General features: G+C 52.2%; 8 protein-coding genes across 8 annotated transcripts; 4 read left to right on the top strand and 4 right to left on the bottom strand.

Moving 5' to 3' along the window:
• Positions 1–162: 162 nt before the first annotated feature.
• On the top strand, positions 163–2,812 carry AYO21_00313 (hypothetical protein; the record flags this gene model as incomplete). Its single annotated transcript, XM_022650303.1, has 2 exons — positions 163–181; positions 246–2,812. 2 exons carry the CDS (start codon positions 163–165, stop codon positions 2,810–2,812), a joined length of 2,586 nt encoding a protein of 861 aa, XP_022517629.1.
• Positions 2,813–4,483: 1,671 nt separating this feature from the next.
• AYO21_00312 (myosin-1) lies at positions 4,484–8,383 on the bottom strand (the record flags this gene model as incomplete). Its single annotated transcript, XM_022650302.1, has 3 exons — positions 4,484–4,923; positions 4,983–8,322; positions 8,381–8,383. The coding sequence occupies 3 exons, from the start codon at positions 8,381–8,383 to the stop codon at positions 4,484–4,486; spliced, it is 3,783 nt and encodes a 1,260-aa protein (XP_022517628.1).
• A 1,050-nt stretch (positions 8,384–9,433) lies between these two features.
• AYO21_00311 (hypothetical protein) lies at positions 9,434–9,880 on the bottom strand (the record flags this gene model as incomplete). Its single annotated transcript, XM_022650301.1, has 1 exon — positions 9,434–9,880. The coding sequence occupies one exon, from the start codon at positions 9,878–9,880 to the stop codon at positions 9,434–9,436; it is 447 nt and encodes a 148-aa protein (XP_022517627.1).
• A 655-nt stretch (positions 9,881–10,535) lies between these two features.
• On the top strand, positions 10,536–11,540 carry AYO21_00310 (hypothetical protein; the record flags this gene model as incomplete). The annotated part of the gene is made up of 3 exons (XM_022650300.1): positions 10,536–10,800; positions 10,856–11,124; positions 11,202–11,540. 3 exons carry the CDS (start codon positions 10,536–10,538, stop codon positions 11,538–11,540), a joined length of 873 nt encoding a protein of 290 aa, XP_022517626.1.
• A 92-nt stretch (positions 11,541–11,632) lies between these two features.
• On the bottom strand, positions 11,633–11,971 carry AYO21_00309 (hypothetical protein; the record flags this gene model as incomplete). Its single annotated transcript, XM_022650299.1, has 1 exon — positions 11,633–11,971. The coding sequence occupies one exon, from the start codon at positions 11,969–11,971 to the stop codon at positions 11,633–11,635; it is 339 nt and encodes a 112-aa protein (XP_022517625.1).
• A 598-nt stretch (positions 11,972–12,569) lies between these two features.
• AYO21_00308 (hypothetical protein) lies at positions 12,570–13,510 on the bottom strand (the record flags this gene model as incomplete). Its single annotated transcript, XM_022650298.1, has 2 exons — positions 12,570–13,397; positions 13,451–13,510. The coding sequence occupies 2 exons, from the start codon at positions 13,508–13,510 to the stop codon at positions 12,570–12,572; spliced, it is 888 nt and encodes a 295-aa protein (XP_022517624.1).
• A 539-nt stretch (positions 13,511–14,049) lies between these two features.
• Positions 14,050–17,229, top strand: AYO21_00307 (hypothetical protein; the record flags this gene model as incomplete). The annotated part of the gene is made up of 1 exon (XM_022650297.1): positions 14,050–17,229. The coding sequence occupies one exon, from the start codon at positions 14,050–14,052 to the stop codon at positions 17,227–17,229; it is 3,180 nt and encodes a 1,059-aa protein (XP_022517623.1).
• A 552-nt stretch (positions 17,230–17,781) lies between these two features.
• AYO21_00306 (hypothetical protein) lies at positions 17,782–19,516 on the top strand (the record flags this gene model as incomplete). Its single annotated transcript, XM_022650296.1, has 5 exons — positions 17,782–17,953; positions 18,236–18,305; positions 18,380–18,663; positions 18,767–18,835; positions 18,918–19,516. 5 exons carry the CDS (start codon positions 17,782–17,784, stop codon positions 19,514–19,516), a joined length of 1,194 nt encoding a protein of 397 aa, XP_022517622.1.
• Between the last annotated feature and the right edge of the window lie 569 nt (positions 19,517–20,085).

The raw sequence follows: 20,085 nt of genomic DNA, 5'->3' as shown, positions 1-20,085 counted from the left end.
TCTTCATTCCTTCTCTCTTCTTCCTCATCACCCTCACTGCTGCTTTCTTCATCAATCGCTTCTCCTCTCGCAAGTCACTCTTTTCCCCCCAAACGACACCTTTTGCTCTGAACTCGCTCACTCCTGGGCCAAGCCTCTCCCGGCAGCTGCCTCACCAATATCATGGAGGTCAAGATGAAGGGTGCGTCTTCATGTCGACGTCCTGTGATGGCGCAGAGTAAGAGACTAATATGACACTTTGGCAGGTTGGCCTCAAGCGGCAATCCTTCATCTCACCTTCATCCTCTGCTTCCTTGCTGGTTTCCTTGATGCTGGTCCTCTTCAGCCCACCAAAGGCCACACGTCCATCGTCCGCAGCTGGTATCACACTCCCACTTCTCACCACGGTCATCATGTCCCTACTCACACTGCTTCCAACGAGATTGCAGTTCATCAGGCTCATGACATGGACTCGTCTGCCTCATCGCTCGAGCACCTATCCACCCTAGAGCATCGAGACACAGACATGGCTCTCCACAACTATGCCCTGGTCTGCGATGACAGAGTGTGGACCACCATGTGTGCAGGTGTTGGTTACACTTGCAGCTCTTCGGGCAAGTTGAAATATAAACAGAAGGACATCATGTGTCATGACATCTGCTCGTGCGTTGATCTCGTACCTGCGCCAAAGATTTGTGTTGTCAACAAAGCCTCCAAACAATGCTCAGTCGTCAATGACATGGTTCTGGATGCCACGAATGGCGAGTTTCTTGGAAATGTCACTGAGTCAAGCATTCTTCCAGATGGCTCCTTGGATTTGACCACGACAGTCGCAAAGCGTGATACAGAACTCAGTCATGACCACGCACTCGTCTGTTACGACCGCACTCTTACAGGTCTGTGCCAGGCCTCGGCCCATGGCTATTTCTGTAACGCAAATGGGGTCGTCAAACACAAAGGCCAGGCAGAAGTCACTTGTGAGAGCCACTGTATCTGTGTCAACATCAGCCCGAGGCCCTGCTTCAACGTTCTAGGCAAGCATGTCGATTGTGGGTTCAAAGATAACACTGTCTTTGATACAATCGATGGTACCGCCCTCGGCAATCTCTCGGACGCCCAAGTCCTTGACAATGGCTCTCTGGACTTTTCACACACCAAGGCACTCGAAAAGCGCCATGACTACGGACTGATATGCCAAGACCGCGAGCATACTGCCTGGTGCGGCTCGTCGTATCAGTATTACTGCACTGCAAGAGGTCAATTGAAGTTTAAGACCACCGGAGAACACTGGTGTGAGGAGCATTGTTTCTGCATGAACCTCAAGCCAGCAATTCAGTGTTTTCCAAACGCGGCTCTTCTCACCACATGCCTGCTCAAAGGGAAGTTAGTCTACAATGACAACGGCACTCTTCTGGGAAATGTTAGCGACGCATATGCCTACCCTAATGGAACCTTGGACTTCCGCAAAGTCGTTACCAGAGATTTGGACGTGGTATCAGCCGACCCACAAAAGATCATATGCAAGTCGCAGCAGTCTACTCAAGTGGCCCCTTTTTCCGGCGGATTACTATATGACAAGAATTTGACCATGTTCTGTGCATCCCATGGCTACTCATGCGCAACCGATCCTACGCGTGCAGCGCTGACCTTGACGTTACAGCCTGGCTCAAAGGTCATTAAGGAGTGCGTTAACTCTTGTGCCTGCCAGTCACAAACTTGGAAGCGCGAAGGGAGCGAGGTACTGTCGCAACCTCCACAAAGCACCGGTGGAGTTACCATTCAGGACCTTCTCCTTGGCTGCAGTTCAAACAATGGATTGACCAAAGGTACCTGGTCGTTTGACGAATCACTGACCCAGGACTGCAAGAACAAGGGCTATAACTGTGCCATTCTGCCTGGATCACGTTTTGTGTTGCAGCATTCTGGGGGTGTGGTTGCGTCTTGTCAAGCTGGTTGCAGTTGTCCGGCATCACCAACGCCCGCTGAGTCTGCTGTATCATCGCATCAGAAGACAAGAGCCAGCACAGAGTCTGAAACAAACGACATCGCAGCTGTTCAGGCAGTCAACAAATTTGATCCCTTTGGCATGACCTGTGCGTCGCGTGGCAGAAACAACGAGACTCTTACCAATTACTGCCGAGACGAAGGTTACTCATGTGTTAGCCTGACGGGCACTTACCTACGAACTCTTTCCCACAATAGCAGCGACATTCCCGAATGCACCCACGGCTGCCGATGCCGGAACCCCTTTGCTCGCGAGAAACGCTATGAAGATGTGGAAATGTCGGCGACTGCAGATGAAATTCCAGACACTACAGCCGTTGCCCCTCCCAGCGGTGTCCCAAGCCAATCATCCAGCAATTTCGCTCTCAATTGTGGCAATGTCGCGGACGGCCCTGGCTTCTGCCAGCAGCCAGACCTGGGGTATTTCTGTGCCTACAACATGACGGTCATGCGGACGTCCACTGTACAAAATCAAGGTGTGACATGGTGCGACTATTACTGCAGCTGCATCTTCAAGAACCCCGTCCCGTGTGTCAACGAATGGAATGTCCCCCTTTGTCGTGAGATGCCGGATGGGACCGTCCGTGATGCCTCGAGAATGCAAATTGTCCTTGCATATATCGAGAATGTGATCATCTTGCCTAACAACTCCATCTTGCTGGATCGCGGCCAGGACGGAGGCTTCCCGTTTGTCGTTGCATCGCATGGTCGACATGGGCCTAGCTCTAATGATTCTAGCCACCATTGGACGGATTGGCCGACAAATGGAACCAATGGAACGAATGGAACGACCGACGGGTGGAATGAAAGCGGACAAGGTGATAACTGAGCAATTTCAGTTTCTCAGCATTGTGCTCGACTGTCACAAAAGACATAACCAGATATTTGTGACAGCTCGGACAAGCGCCTTCAAGCATACCAATTTTGCCGCATGAATAGCAAACTTCTTGAGATACAATCACCACTCCACGCCAACCTCAAAGGTCACTTACTCTGGGGATCTCCACATCGATACCACCATCAACAAGAAAACTCTATCTCAAGGTCTGGGATGAGGACTGGAGATATTGCGGGTCATTTGGACCTACAACATGAAAGATTGGTATGATGACGGACCATTATGGGAGAGACTGAGGCATACTGATAGATATGGCATTGGGAGAATGGTGGTTTGTTCTTGTCCATACTGAAACCAAAGAAATAGCCCTGAGAGACAGTCCAGGTAGTATGGAATGACAACACGAAACTAGATAACCAACGTTGCCTGCCTCGGCCCTTGATCTCTGTCGCAAGTGTCGCAGTGTTTGAATTGCGCAAAGGGGGCGACAATGGATCAGGCCTTGAGTAGTGACTGCTTCCTACGCACTATGAATGCGAATGGCGAAGACGCCACCACGAAGGGTCTGTCTACAGAGATCTTAGGCTGTGCCAGCTCATATATCGCACGTCTATCCCTATGCTCACACCCTTGCTCATACTCACGCTCGTGGTCTCCTTCCCCTCCTGCTGCCCCTTCACCACCTAGTGTGTATCTTGTAATGACTCCCCTCTCCTCGTCTGGTGTCCTGGTCTGTAGCGGACACTTTACCGCGCTGCCATCTCAGCTCAGCTCAGCTCATTCTCATTCTCGTCTGATCTGACCTGATCTCACCTCGAGGGCAGCACGACAGCTTGACGCATTCTTTACTGTTGTCGTTGAAGAATGTCAGGCTCGAATCGACGGCCTGGAGCAGAGTCAGGGTCAGGGTCAGAGTCAGAGTCAGCAGCAGCAGCGGCCGCCGCGCCCGCCGGCGTCGAGCGTCCAGCGTCAAGCGGCGATTTTTCTACTGGTATCCTATTTTTTTGCTGGATCATTTCTAATCCGGTTTTTTAGTAGAATAGATCCAGGACAGGGTTTGGGTGAGTTTCGACTATGTATGTATCTACCTACGTACGTACCTCCTAGAGAGCTGTTGGGATGGATACTTATTGCTGTGTGGGGAGGCAGGTTACTGGAAATGGGAAATGGGAAATAAATGAATCAACGGCAGGACGGGTAGATTGAGAGGCGGAAAGGGTGACTCGAGGCAAGTTAAAAAAAACCAAATACTGGTTGGTTTGGCACTTGTTGGCAGGATAAAAAAAGACCCAGGAAATCGGAATATGGCAGATCGATAGCAGGGGACAACTCTTCTTGCTGTTCGAGGTTATAAAAAAAAAAGGAAGAAAGATACAGGGACAAACAGACTGGGTACATAACGCTGAATACCGTGGGGAACATTTGAGCAGGCTGGCTGGCCGGCATACACACTGGGACGTTCAAGTGTTCCAACGTTTAGTTCTCTTCCAGCAGTTGCACGCTTCACTCCGATAACCCGATAACCCGCATTTTCACAACAGACGCCAGCAATGTCATCTCCTGCGCACTCATTCTTGCGAATAACCGGCATCCCAACCAGTGCTCAATCATCATTCTTTTATCATTTCGTGACCGGCATCTAGTCATCTCAAGAGCAAATGTTTACCAGTCGTCATCCTCGTCACGATCCTTGTCTCTTCCACTCATCGCGCTCTGTCTTGCTCTCAGTGCCTCGGCCAGTCCACCAGCGAGACTGCCGCCTCCAAGACTGCTCGGCGTAGCCCGCCCAGAATTGCTCCCACTGTTCGTGCCCAGACCGACGGCACTATCTCTGGCCGGGGAGAGGTCCGGTTTCCTTGCCCCTGGGACCGGTCGTTTTGCAGGTGGTGCTGGCGGTGTGGGTTTGGCCCTACCACCAACGGGCGGTGTTCCAGGCTTGTGCCCACCGTTGACCACAACCGATGGTGTTGGAACCGGACGATGATGTGCAGCTGGAGGTGGAGGTGGCGGAGGTGCGGCGCGCGCCTGCTCAATCTCTTCGACGTAGGCAGACGGTGTCCAGCCTTGCGCCTGGGTGCGAGGGTTCTTGCAGAGCCACCAGCCTGAGCGATTTACGTTAGCTTCGATCCCAAATGTGGACAAGAACGTCAATCATGCTTACCGTTGTTTTCCTTCTGCACAATCTCCACAATCTCTCCCGCCTCGACAGACAGCTCGTTCTCATTAGGAGAGTTGAAGTTGTACTTTACTTTAGCTTGAGGCTGGGAAGGCACTGCGGCAGGGGGTGCAGCTGGAGGCGGTGGTGGGGGCGGCGGAGCTGCTGTTCGACCATATGATGATGCAGAGTCATTTCGGGCGTGCGATGATGCGCCATTGAGCTGTTGAGGGAGTGCATGCGCAGCAGCAGGAGTGGGAACAGGACGCTGCGCTTGAACGGCAGGTCCAGGGGCTGGAACAGCTCGTCTCGCAGTCGTCTTGGACGGTTGGCCTCCTGGTCCTCCTGGTCTGAGCAGCTTACCAGTCGTAATAGGTCTGGCAACCGCTTTGGCTCGCGGAGTCGGCTTCGAGACCGAATTGGCTGGTTCTCCTTGCGGCACGTGGATCGTCCCTGATTTATACACGTCGTCGCGAGTGACGCCTGGATCTTTCTGAACTTTGACCACCGCAGGTTTCCCTGGTTTCTTGTTGTACTCAATTTGAGGTCCGATTTTGAGGTTCATGCCGCCAACTGCGACTGTCTTGAATTGCAGGAAGAATTCAGTCTTGAAAACACAGTTGATGAGAGGATCTGGCTCCTGGGCAGACCCAACACCCAGGGCAAACCAATCATCCCGCAGGTTCGAACACGAGACGTATTTCACCGCGCCAATGGGTATTGTTCTTTCGGCAGAGATCTGGAGTTGGTTGTTTACCACGGCTTGCACAATGATGTAGACCGATTTGGGAGTCAGGACAAGAATCCGTGGCATCCGCTGCGAGGATCGTCCAAACTTGGTAACCAACAGCTCACAACGCGCTGAAAACACACAACGTTCCTGAGGATTGAGGTGGATCGCATCTCTGAGCACACGGCCTTGACCACCCGGCATGTTGAGACCAAGGTAATCGCCGAAGAACCGTCTGGAACCAAGCAAGCTGTATCTGCGGCGTTCCTTCCGACCTGCCAAAAGTCTGTGTCCCTGATCTCGGAATTCAACCTCTTTAACGCCAACCTTGGATTTGCGCCAGAATCTTTGGATCCTGGTCGCTGCCTCGGCTCGATATCGCAGGTAGTTTCTCCAAGCCCTCTGAATGCGGACGGCCATGTTGTGCCAGTACCGGTCTCTCATATGCTCAAGCCCAAACAAAGTCTCTGGAGTCTTGATAAATGCTTTGGTCACGCCCATCTGATATTCCTCTTTGGGAATGCTGGTGTCTTTGAAAATAATTTCTGACGCAGTCCTGACATCTCCTGTGTAGGTGTATTCTCCGGCGTATGAAAGTTTAGGTGACAACAAGGCGAACCTTTCCACGAATTTGTCAAAAGTCTGACGGTAGGCGAAACCAGCTCGCCGGATGCGAACGTTTTCTTGTAGACCCAGATATTTGATCTGGTGGAGCACGTTAGGCTCGTTGTATTCCTTGGGCGACTTGTTCTCGTTGGGTTTGATGGTTCGGATGTACGACGGCTGTGCTTGCATCAGTGTATCCACCAGTTCATTGGCAGATATTTTGATCTTGTCCCCAGCAGTTGGAGGTCGTCGCTTGTCGTCCTGGTCCACCTGATTGGGAAATAGCTCGTGGACAAATCCATTGGAGCTCTCGCTGACCAGATTCAGAAGATCTTTCAGAAGTTGATCCTTGTTCTTGTCCGTCATTCCTGCAACCTGATAGCTCACGTCGCCTGCATAATGCTTGATGATAAATTGACCTTGTCTGCTCTCAAAGTTGGGGTTACTTGAGAGAAAGTTCAATCGACCAACAAAGGTCTGATCGGCAGCTCCGGAGTCTGCATGGGCTGTTGCGCAGGCGTCGTTGAGAGCAGCAAAAACACCCGGGGGTCTCTTGTCCTCGATCAAAGAGCAGACGACTTTGTTGTCGAAATATTTGATCGGGGTCCACTGAATCTGTTCGCGGGCATACTCTTCCTGCTCGGCTTTCAAGGTCAGTTGGATGAAGATTTGTTGCAATTTTTCGTTGACGTAGTTGATGCACAGCTGCTCGAACGAGTTCTTCTCAAAAATTTCGAACCCGTAGATATCAAGAATACCAATCGTGTTCTTCACCACGCCCTGTGATCTCAACGAGACATTGGTACGCGCCACAATCCAATCGAACAGATTGAAGTATATGGCTTTGGCAAGCGCATCTCGGACAGCACTAGCCTGGACTGGGTTCAGGGGCGACTCGTAGATGGACCCTCTGCGTCCTCCACCGCGGGCCGTTTCGACGATTCTGATGGTCATCGCTTTGTGCACATGAGATGATTCCACCTCTAGCAGATAGGCGACAAAATCCACCACGGATGTATCTGCAATGTCGACACCTCCTTGATCATTCTCCCTGAATGTGATATTGCCGATCCACAAAATGGCAGCCAGAAGCCGGAAGATATTGTCCTGCTCAGCCTTTGTTAGACCAATAATCTGCATGGCTTCTACCGTCTCTCGGAAATCGTTCGCGTCGTCTATTCCTGGTACATCGAAGCATTTCGACCGGCTCGTATATACGTACGACTGAGGTTGCTGTACACCAAAAGAATCTCTGTACTCCTTCGGGGCAGCTTTCGTGAACTGATAGAAAATGTGGAAGTTCCTCTCGTTTGTGATCTGTCCGACCACCCGGCTCTTTTCCAGCAGGTAGTTTGTGATCTTGGCCCCCACAGGCTCACCTTGTTCATTAAACTCGAGCTCGAGGTATTTTCCGAAACGAGAGGAATTGTTGTTTCGTAGTGTTTTGGCGTTGCCGAAGGACTCGAGGAGGGGATTTGTGGCCAGGACCATATCCTTGGTTCTCTGGATCCTAGAGTCGGTTCCGCCAGAGACACTGGCAATGTACTGCATCAAGCGCTTGGCGGCTTCCGTCTTGCCTGCGCCCGACTCACCAGAAATGATGACACATTGGTTGTCCTTGTATGCCTTCATGTTGTAGTAGGCCGACTCTGCAACGGCAAACACGTGCGGGGGGACTTCGAGACGATTGCGCCCACGGTAGCTCTGGACGACCTGGTCTGTGTAGATCCCCAAGTCTCGGAAGGGGTTGACTGAGACCAACACATGGCCGATATAGGTGTAGATCTCGCCATGTTCAAAGCGCTTCTTGAGGTTGTCATTGATTGACTCATTGGAGACTTTGCTCAGCAGTGTGAGATCTGAGACGCCCACTTCCTTCTTTTTCGTGATCTCAAAGGTCGCTTTTTTGATCTGCGGTTGCCCGGAATCCGCGTGTGAAGACTTGCCGCCGCCGAAAAGAGACGATTTAGGTGCGCGAGAGGTCTTGCCTTCGCGGCGCTTTGTTTGACCCTAGGAGGTAAAAGTGAGTGTGTCGGTCTAAGCGTGAATATGGCGCGGGGACACTGACCATGGTGACGGTGCGAAGTGATTAGGACATAAGCGCGGAGAGGGCAGATAGGATGAGAAAGAGTTTGTCGGTTCGCGCGAGGGACATATACGGAATACGAGGATAGAAAAACCCGGAGAACTGTCAAAGCAAAGAATCACGCAAGAAGGACAATTGGAAAAGTGCTGGGTGGCCTTTGGGCTGATCTGATGGAGATTGGCAAGTGAGTGCGGCGGTGCTTTTGTCGATGCTTGTAACCAGTTCAGGCACCGACACAGGCGCCGGAGTGACTACCTGGGTATGACATACCAACGGCGCTATAAGCGGATGCTGCGGTTAGTCAGTTCCATGTTGCAGCCTCACAGCCTCTCCACAACCTCTTTTCTCCTCATGAGTCCTGACACAGGCACTCGTATCCTCCAATCTCCATCGCCACGCCTCGCTGTGGCTGTGAGACTACGACACGCAAGCGGCGTTGATGTTCCGTCATCTCTCTTGGCTTTTAGCATATCAGCCGCGCACTTCAAAATGTCCTGCGTCCTCCATGCGTACCAAACCTTTAGCCTAGATTGACGCGAGCCTACTAGATATGCCACATATGCCTAGCATCCCGCTCAAAGTCCCTAGGTATCCGGAAATTGCCTCAGCAGCATGGGCACTAAGCATGAGCTTTGCACAGGCAGATGTCAATACAAGAAATTTGAGGGGGGGTTTTAATGCCCAACGGACGATCTCTCCAGACCTGACCATGCCTACCTTACCTCCGATCTCAGTTACTGGGAGTTGACCCTATGTATACGACGGAGAAGAGGGACAACAATGATGTCGCGAGGAATTGTGATCTTGCTGTACCAGGCAGTACTGAATACCGAGATTTCATCTACTATTAATCCAACATCGGGCTCGGATTTTTACTTTTATGGCAGGTGAACCTTGAATATTGCGGCGTACTTGTTCAATGCTTGTCTCACAATCTTGGTCCATATTGTTTCACTCCAGCCAGGACATATTATCATCTCATAACGTTGCAAAGACCATGGTTCTATCTCCCTCCTCACTTTCAAATTTCTTGAATTACTCCCCCATCACCTTTTTCGAGTCAGCTGCGTTGACATAGGCCGGATATGCCTCAATAAATTCCTCGCCATGAGTGTCGTCGATATACTCGGCGGCAAACACACGCTTGGTCAAGTCTCGTGCCTCTCCTAAAATTTTCGCAGAGTTGGCGGCGTCGACATACGCTGGATAGGCTTCAACCACCTCCTCGCCGTCCGCACCTTCAAGATATTCAGCGGCGAACAAGCGCCTCTCAAGATTGTGTGTTCCCTGGACAACGTCCGCCAGGTTGACAGCCGCGAAATGTGCCCCTTCCACCATTTCTGCTCTTTCGGCAACCCCAACATACTCTGCTGCAGAGCCACGCTTCGATTGGCCTTGTATCATGTCGTTGAATTTGTCGACTGGTAGTGCCAAGACAGGAATTGCTGAGAGGAGCAAGGATGACAATGGTGAAAGCAACATGGTGTAGCAGGGTGTTAGTTGATCTCAGATGGTCTAGGTGTTGGGCAGTAGGGGGCATGCTGGGACTTTGGCTATGAGAGCATCGCTAACTCTTATACTTGATCTGGGATTGCCTGGAGGAACGGACAAGGTGAGCCCCTATGCGCTTCCACGCGATGGGGGAAGTCTGCATCCCTAGGATGTGTCAGAAGTAACGGTAAGCAGCTATCCATGAATGGGTACACCATCAACATGCCTGTCCTCTTGAGAAACAAGGTTATTGATCAGCAGGCACCCGATTCTTCCACTGAGAAATGGCAATGGCCGTAGAAAGCACGGAGCGATTCCTCGATAAACTCACAGCCCCGATCTTTTGTGTTCTGAGCAATTTTACTTGATTGACGAAAAATGCTGGCGAACGGTAATGTGACACAAAGGACCAATTCGATCCTTCTGTCGATAGGGATCTTCTCGCTTAGAAGAAGGTGGAGTGAGCGCGACGAGTCTGGCATCAAACGAGATAGAGTGGACCGCAGCAAAAGCGGCTTCAAGTACGCTCTTGCCAGTGCTCCCAGCTTAGGCGTACGTCTCGATCACTCTCCTCGACATTGAGAACGTCAGATTGGCTGCAAACCTGATACCAGCGGCCGACTTCTTGTAGCTTCCCGCCATCAATATGGGCTTCCTTCGCAGGACACTGAACGACGGTCACTTCGAAGGGGAGGAGGTTCAAAGCGAAGGTATAATTGAAGAGGTCGCCCCGTTCCTCTGGAACGAAGCAACCAGGAGAAAGCTGGAGAAAGGAATACCACACAAAGTCAGATCTGCCTCGCTGCCAATTCTTCTCACCATCATAGTAGCGCTGATGGCTTCCGGCATCACCTTCTGGATCACGGCAGAATGGTATTGTGGGGCTTGTAATAGCACAAATGACCTATGGTGTGGGTATCAGTCTGCGAGGCTTTCGTTTATGGGGACTGACGTCTTGTATGACAGCGCCAGCGGAAGAGCAAGTGGAATATTTTGACCTCGACATCGACAATGACTTCGCTGCCGGGAGCCGATACCGTGGACCGCCGACCCCAGAGCTGGATGCCGCGTGGGAAGAGCTCTGGCACTTTGGCTACGTCGCCATTCCCCGCGACAAGCTGTCAGCGCTGAATAGACAAGAGCAACTCCCTGATGGCCGTACTGTGGCCAGAATCAACGGAAGTACTGACCACTTCCAAGCGTCATTGGAGGTCTTCCATCAACTCCATTGCCTCGTAAGCACCTGGAAAGGCCGCCGATAAAGTTTGTGACCTCAAACCGTGGCTGACGTCTTGTTTCATGGACCTTACAGGATGTAGTCCGCCAGCACAGCTGGGCTGCGTACTATGCCCGACACACCGACACAGTGCGCACGCCGGCAGACCTCAAAGTCTCGCCGGTTGGGCTCCGCATGCACGTCGACCACTGTATCGAAACATTGCGCAAGACCATCATGTGCCAGAGCGATGTGACGCCGCTGCTGATCATCAACGACCCCACCAAGCCAGATGGGTGTCCAGACTTCAGCGCCTTCCACCGCTGTCGCAAATTCCACAGAGTGTGGGCGTGGATGAAAAGAAACCAGCGAGACGTGCCGAGGAGGATGGATCACACGGGTTCCAAGGATCATAGTGTTGGTGAGAGCGGGTGAAAGGGTGGTCAAGCCTGCATGAATGGGTGCGCCTTACATTGAAGGGTTCTGATTCCCTCGCATTTGAAGAGTCTACCTCAGGCGCTGTGCAATCAAATGATCCATTCATCCTCCCAGAAGTCAACAAGGGTCTTTGTGACCACCGGTCCCAGATACTCGGCTAATCGCTCCCTTCCGTTGTTTGTCCTGGTAGCTTCCTCCAAACCTCGAATGGAAGAGCACAGGTCAGTCAACACATTGGCATCGTGTGCGGAGAGGGGCTGAGCCGGCGCCGAGGTGCTGGCATGAGCGACCAGGGTGGTTGGCATCGGCATTGGCGGTATCTTGATCTCGTACTTCTTGTTCAGCTCTTGAATGTAGCGCTCGACTGTAGGTACGATGCTCTCGATCGACGACGCAGTAAGAATGGGGACGGGTGAGACACCTAGCATTCTAGGAGGTAGCCCACGAGGTTAGAATGGCGAGCAAGCCGCTGTTTAGTGGGAATTGCGAGCACCCTTACCGATGTTGCAGAGACGAGAGAATGTGAACGGCGCACATGGAGGTCTTCTCCCTGTTCTCAGTCACCATGGCCACATAATGATCTGTCATCTGCTTCGCCCGTGCTAAGAAAGGACGTAGTCGTTCTTCGACGGAGATCATGGGCTCGGACGTCCACAATAAGAGGACATGGAGCGTGGCTGTTTGATTTTGTCCGGAGAGCGGAACGATAAGATCACAGTCGGTCGTATCGCCTTCTGCTATATTTCATCAGCTTGCTCTTGTTTCTGTGTGTCCAGGATTGACCTTGGAAGTTGATCGAAGTCGAGGCTACCAGCGCAGGCCCCAGCGTGCGCCATTCTGGTCGAGTTCGAAGCAACAGAGAAAACTTCGCGTGCATCATACTGGAGGACTTTTTTTTCAATCAGGGGTATCTCTGTATCAAGGTGAATAAATGTACATATGTTGAGTCGGGAGTTCTGGTCAACATCATTCTGGTGCCAAGAAGGTGGGCACCTTGTATATGCGTCTTCATCTTCCTTCAGCTCCTCACTTTTTCGGTTTCTGCTCAGCAGCCATCTTTTCTGCCTCTTCCAAGGCCTTTTTCTGTCTATGTTTCTCCTCCAAGGCCTTATCAGATTGGACAAGGATCTTCTCTGCCGGTCCTGGCTCGTCCTTTGCCAGGGTCTCCTTTGCCTCGTTGTCACTCTTAGACAAAGATATCAGAGATGTCAGGCGTGACCAGTAGCCCAGCGGTTGCGCCGCCTTGTCGTCCTCTTTGTCTTTGTCTTCTTCGTATATTTCCTTGGGCAATAATCTTATTGCGGTTGCTGGCTTTCCATTCTTCTCTTGTGCTCGCAGGCGGAGGACTTCCCTCTCCAGCTCGACCAAGGCTTTTCGGGCCGCCTTTTCAGACTCCTCCAGGTCGTTCAGTCTCTCGGCGACATCATCCCTCCGCTGGGTCTCTTTCCTGCCCGACCGCCACGACTCAAATAGGATCAGACCAGCCGCAACACCAAAAAGAAATGCCTCGCTTATAAAGTTGGCGCCCGACTCGATAGCTTTGGCTTCGGATAGTGGTCTAATCTTGGGTTTCGGCCGCGGCTTTGGTGGCTCTTGTGCTTCTTTGGCGGCCTTTTCAGCAGCTTCCTCTTCAGCTTTCATCTGTGCTTCCGTCTTGACGGTAGGGATGTTGGCATGTTTATGCCTTTTTGCAGCCTCTGCAGCCTGCTCCTTCGCAACCTGTTTTTCCAGAGCTGCGGCATCTTGTAGCAGACCGATACGCCATCGCATATCAATTCGGTGGAGAGTCTGGGCAAAAGAGATGCAGGTTCGGCGGAAGCCTTCATGCTCCCGGGCTTGTTTCTTGATGAAATTCTTCGACAGTCAGGCAAGAGAAGAGTTGGCAGCAGAGAATCCCTCGAACTCACAGCTATTGGTTTGGAAAGTGTACGAACTGCCAGCGACGTGAACTTGAGAGTCAGCGACATGTCGTTATAAGTGCCTGTAAAGTGATAGACTTCCAAAGTCCGCCATTAACCGCAGTCAAACAACTCGGCCATTAGCTATCGTTCACCATCATGTCGTACTTTCAAGCCACAGAACATACTGACAACGATCAAGCAGTTCAAAGAAGAGACTTGGGTTAAGTCGTGAGTCTCGACTTTTCAGTCGGCCTTGTTATGGCCTGGCTCGGGGCCGTAGGCTATTGAGCTCCAGTTGGGTGCCTGTGGGGAGCTTGCAGGCCCAAAAGCCCCTCACCGGAAAAATGAAATTTCCGCTCTGTCGACAAACATGCCAAGAGATAACTGATCTTTGCCTGTTACGGTTGGTCAATGTTTACTTTCCATCCCCTTTCGTCACCAATGAATTGCATGCTACATCCGCCCTGTTGTTCCCATAATTCAATTGCAACGGCCTCTCTCATTATCTCGCCCAAACATTGGCAGCCTGAGATAGAACACTGCTGTGTGGCAAGGCCTTCACATCTGACATGGAGGTCCTCTCGCCACGGTCAGCAAATATCCCCATGGCTCCTCCTCCAAAAGCTACAAAAAAGCCCAAAGTCGACTCCAAACCAAAGACGGACGTAAAACTTACCAATCCCGATCGAATTGATGACAGATGGAGACCACCGCCGTCAATAACAGAGCCTGGTCCGTCGCCAGAAACCTACATAATGGGCAGGAAGCTGGGAAAAGGCGGATTCGCAGTTTGTTTCGAGGGACGGTCAAAAACAACATTTGAAGTATTTGCCCTCAAAGTCGTCAAGGCAAAGGTTGAGCAGAAAAAGATGATGGAGAAGTTCCGAACTGAGTTGCAAATTCATGCCAAAATGCACCATCCAAATATTGTCGAATTTCTTCGTGCGTTCACCATCGACGAGCACACCTACGTCGTCCTTCAGATGTGCCCCAATGGGAGTCTTACAGAAATGGTCAAAGCCCGCTCCTGTCTCAGTCTTCCTGAAGTACGTCGGTACATGATTCAGATCTGTGGAGGGGTCAAATATATGCATAAGCGATCTGTCATTCATCGAGATCTGAAGATGGGCAATATTTTCCTGGATGCCCGTATGAATATCAAGATTGGAGATTTTGGATTGGCGGCGGTCATGGCAGATGAGCATGATCGTCGGACCACGCTATGCGGCACCCCAAACTACATCGCCCCAGAGATTTTGAGCAAGTCCGGCCACCGTGGCCACGACAACAAAGTCGACACTTGGGCTGTTGGGGTGATTTGTTACGCCATGCTCATGGGCACTCCTCCCTTCCAGTCAAAGACCCAACAAGAAATCTACACTAAACTGAGAACACTGGAATATGAGTGGAGGATGGACAGCAAAAACTACATTCCACAACAGGCGAAAGATTTTGTGGCTTCATGCTTGAACCTCAATTCTGTCGAGAGACCAGAGATGGACGAGTTGGTCGAACATGACTTCTTCACGATGGGAGCGATCGCGGACGAACTGGACATTTCTTGCCTCAGAGCGAATCCGACATGGCTGGAGAATGCTGACCCCCGTGGAGACAAAGTACAATCGGGCTACGGAATCAGTCACAGCAGAATATGCCGCGAATGTGGCATCGGTATCGGTTCGGATGGTCGACCTCGCGCGGGAGTCGGTACTGGTCTAGACATCTCGACCCTGGTGGAAATCGAGGCTGAAAATAGAGAAGGGTGTGCACCGGTCGTCCCCTTACCGCCTGGGACGCTATATAAACAGTTCTCGGACGCGCACGCGGACTGGACAGCACGGCAGAAACATCCACTGTTAACGACACGTGTCCGCAGCCGAAAACCTTTTCCGGAACAGCCAGAACCGTCTTCTTTACGAAGCGGCAAAACCGAAACAGAGGCACTACCAGTTGGCGGATCTAAGGTTCCTTTACCGCCGGCGAGCGCCACATCCAGACCGTTTCAAAGCTTCGCGGCCCAACAAAGGCAACAAGCAATCCCATCGGGAGCAGTGCGACGAGGTCCACTTGCGCCAGAGGAGATCCCAAAGGCAGAGCAACCGAAAATTGTTGAGCCTCCTCTTCAACCACTTTTGAGAGAACGGCCGATGCGTGCGGCCACTATCCGTACCACAAGAAGTGCGGCGTCGCGTGATCCAATACCCCCGACATCTAGGACGTTACCACGATCGACGACTGCGCCTGACTTTACGAAAGAGATTGTCAAACAAGAGCTGAGCCAAAGCAGGCCAGAGGTTCGGAGGATCAGAAGCGGAATCACCGCCATGGCCTCAAATTCTGAAAGCCAGCGGGCAAAGAGCAGTTCACGGTCGGCCGTGGCAGCAGAAGCCGCGTCTGCGCGTTCGAAGTCGTCCTCTTCTCCTGACCTGACAGGGTCAATGGGAGATGTACCTTCACATGTCTTACAACCCACCAGTGCAAATGACAGACAACCCATATCAGGGACGGCAGAGAAGCAGAGGCTAGTCGGCGCCGAACAGAAACAGCGGGTAGGATCGACGACGGAGCGCCCGCGCACAGTGGTTCTTCCGAAACATCAACCTCGAATCATTGGCAGAACAGACCGTGCGGTATTGGTCCCGCGGTCTTCCAATATCGACGTTCTGAATTCACTGCAAAGCCTTCACAAGGCTCTTGATCCTCGCAGGTTCGACGAGGCAGGAAGGCGTCCAAGATCAGCATACGGCACCAGAAAACCCCGGACCCGATCCACATACCCTCGTGTTGACAAGTGGGTAGACTATTCCACCCGGCATGGTATTGCATACATCCTCTCGGATGGCACGGTAGGCATGATACTCAAATCATCGGAAGACAACTCTTTGCCGAGTAGTTGTGTGGTGGTGCGCCATGCCAGCAGCCACACCATCCGGCGAGCCAAGGGTTTGGAGTACCAATTTGTGCCACAAGGAGCCGATGCTGCGGACGTCGAGTTCTATGAACAGAGTGATTACGAAGCGGGGTTGAAGCGACTCGACGTCCCTGCACGACAATTCTTGCTGGACCTGGAAACACACCCGAATCAAGTGGCGGCCGCCAACGCGATCCAGATGCGGTTGGCGGGCAGTGAGGCTGAGCGGATGAAGGAGGTTGCGCTTTTGGACAAGTTCGGAAAATATATGAACAAACAGGGAAGGCATGACGACTCGACCAGTGGCAGGGCAGCGGGCAAAAGCGAACGGTTTGTGCACTTCTACCAACGAGTGGGGAATGTTGGGGTCTGGAGATTTGCAGATGGAGGATTGCAATTCAATTTTCCGGATCATACCAAGGTCACCATCCTCGGGCCGGCTACCGAGGAAGAAGGTGAGGACGGGCAGTACCGAGTTAACTGCGTCTATCTCATGCCCACTGATGCCATTGGACTTGCAAACCATGGCGGACTCAGCGGGGAAGCAATGGAGCGTCGCGATGAGTTGAGCTTGCCATTGGAAGACATCATGAGCGACACGCTGCGTCGGTCCGAGATGGAGATTGTGCGCACAAACGAGATCAAAGAGAAACTCTGCTGGGCGCGCGCCGTGATCGGATGCTGGATCAAAGAAGGCGGACTTGGTAGGATGGGAGAAGAGAGGTTGGGCTGGAGCGGATTGCAAGAACGACGAGACGACAAGAGGATCAAGCTGCAGTGGGTGACGGTGGGGAGGTATGGCGGCGATGGCGACGGCGACAACGAGGGCAGAGTGCACAATCACGGCTCGAGCAAGGCTGGCAACAAGGATTGATTGATGGAGACAGTTTTGATTGTTGAAACTGGCAGTTTTTTTGGCTGTTTATAGGGTCATCAAGCAAGCAAGCGTTGGTGTATTTTGCAAAGAGCAGGGGAAGGGCATCCATGCAGCATTGAGCATTGAGTATCCAGCAATCGGCATTGAGGTTGGAGTTAGTATTATTGAACCGTGGTACTTACGATCGTATGGTATGGCATCCTAGATTATCAATATTGACCCATGTATGACCTTGACCTTGACCTTCAGACCGTCTTGTCTTCTTGTCTCTTTTGCCTGTAGCCGTTTTCGGGGAGGGACGGCACCAACGGGTGGATTGGATTAGCCACGCATGTCGCCATGTAGCATCATTCTTACTCTCTCTCTCTCTCCCTCTCTGATTCCCTTTCTTTTCCTCGTTGGGTTGCCCGTTATCTATTTCTCCCAGCTTCAGCTGCCGTTCCCTCGCTGCTTATTCTTTGTGAGAACATTTCTTGGAGACTTTCACTTCTTTAGACACAGTCACCACCACACAGCCAGCCAGCCAGATAGCAAACAAGTAAAGAAACAATGGGAGGCGGCCCCGAAAAGGAACACCTCCTCATCGTCCTGTGGCAGCCCGAGCCCAAGGATGTCACGGCCGAGATTCAGCGGCGATTCCCGCATTTTGAGATTAAATACTTTCAACAACTTCCCCCCGAAGGAGGGCAGATTGTGGACAAGAGAGGGCAGGTTCCACAGGGTGAGTGTTTCGTTCTGTTTTGCTGGTTTGGAAGGGGTTGGGGGTTGGTCTGGTTCATGGTAAGGATGAGGAGAAGGGGAGGGGAGGTGAAGAGTTAGGATGGGAATCGAGGGGTAGGAAGAAGAGGAAGAGGAAGATGAAGAGGCGGAACTGGTTATCCTTTGTCCTTCCTTATCTCACTCACTGCGATATCGCCATCATCACCATCATCACCATCACCACCACCACCACTCATATATGTCGTCGACTGACCACGTCTCTCTTCTCGACACACCCCTCCAGAGCTATGGCAATGGGTCACCATCCTGATCACCCTGTCATCCCTCCCCGCGCGCGCCGAAGATGCTCCCAAGTACGTGGTGATTACTGTCCACCTTTCTCCCAAAAAGGGGGGCGACTTGATTTCTTACCATATACCCCGAACAGCCTCAAACTCATCCACCTCTTCATGGCCGGCTTCGACCACTACAGCAACCATCCCATCGTCACCGACAGCGACATCCCCATCACCTCGTCCTCGGGCATCCACGGGCCCCCGATCGCCGAGTGGATCGTCATGACCACCCTCGTCCTCAGCAGGCGCTACGCCACCGAGTACGAGTGGCAGAAGCAGCATCACTGGGGCACCGGTCGGGAGATGTTGGTTGACGGCACGGACTGGGTAGGCAAGACGGTCGGGATTGCCGGATACGGGAGTATCGGGCGTCAAGGTCAGTGTTTTCCCACTTTCCTTCTTCTCCTACATCTTATCCTCTGCCAGTCAGTGGAAAAGGTGTATTGAGCCTTCAGCTAATGTTCTCGGGGGGGAAACAGCCGCACGTGTCTTCAAGGCTCTTGGATCGAATATTCACGCCTACACGGCGGGTGCGCGCGCAACACCCGGTGAGTCTCTTGCAAGTTATTCCCTTTCTCTCCTCTCCTCCCCTTAGCCGTGAGGAATAGATGTCCTCCTCCCTGCCCTCAGTTCCCGGAAAGGCACTACTAAACACATGCCGTGGCCCCGTGGCCCATGGGGCACGAGGAAAAAAAGAATCGAGAAAGGACAACGGCTACATCGTCCCCGGCACGGGCGACCCAGACGGCACGGTCCCGCGGGCGTGGTACTCCGGGACGACGAAGGAATCGCTGCACGCGTTCCTGTCATCAGGGCTGGACGCACTGGTCATCTCTCTGCCCTTGACGCCCTCGACCCGCCACCTCTTTTCGACGCGCGAGTTCGAGATCCTCGCCAACACGACCCACGCTGCCGACGGCACGCCCAAAAAATCCCGCTCGGCCTATCTGATCAACATCGCCCGCGGGGCCCTGGTCGACCAGCCCGCGCTGAAAGCCGCGCTCGACAACGGCGTCCTCCTCGGCGCGGCCCTCGACGTCACGGACCCGGAACCCCTCCCCAGTGACGACCCCCTCTGGGACACGAAGAACGTCATCATCACGCCGCATATCAGCGGGCACGGCACCGAGTACGCGCTGCGTGCGTTCGACGTCTTCATGGTGAATTGGGCACGGCACGAGAGGGGCGAGAAGATGTTTAACCTGCTCGATCGGCATAAAGGGTATTGATTTTCTGATCAGGTGGTTGGATATCTGGTCTCATAACCCGTAACTCATAAAGTAAGATCATCATTAGACGGAGACAGACCTGGACTTGGAGAGGGACAGGGACAAAGACATAGCATAGCTGAAAGCCCAACGGGAGGAAAGCAGATAAAGTGCCCTCGTAGATACCTCCCTACCTATATAGATAGGTAGTTCTCTCTAGTACAAAATACGACGGATACACCATGGAACGGATACTAGATCTAGGTGTGTAGTTATGTAGATTCAATCATGGCCTCAAGGTGACCAACGCTAAATAGCATTCATTCCCTCATTACTTTGTAAACAAAAATTACCAGACGGCCACAATAACAACAACAGAGGCAAATAGAGCATTAGATGCCATTGTGAGTGAGATGTCATTTCCTTGATCAGTGCCAAAAACCCTTACATCCTCATCGTGGTCGTTGTCGTTGGTCGTCGTGAGATGATAACAGTCGTAATCATAAAAGAACCCGTCGGGTGTCGTCAACAGAATATTACATGCGTGCATGCATCGTGTCATCATGCCGTAGAACGTAGCCGTCGTAACA

This window comes from Fonsecaea monophora (assembly GCF_001642475.1).
Source record: "Fonsecaea monophora strain CBS 269.37 chromosome Unknown Scaff1, whole genome shotgun sequence".
Lineage (NCBI taxonomy): Eukaryota > Fungi > Ascomycota > Eurotiomycetes > Chaetothyriales > Herpotrichiellaceae > Fonsecaea > Fonsecaea monophora.
This window is presented reverse-complemented; position numbering and strand designations above follow the sequence as displayed.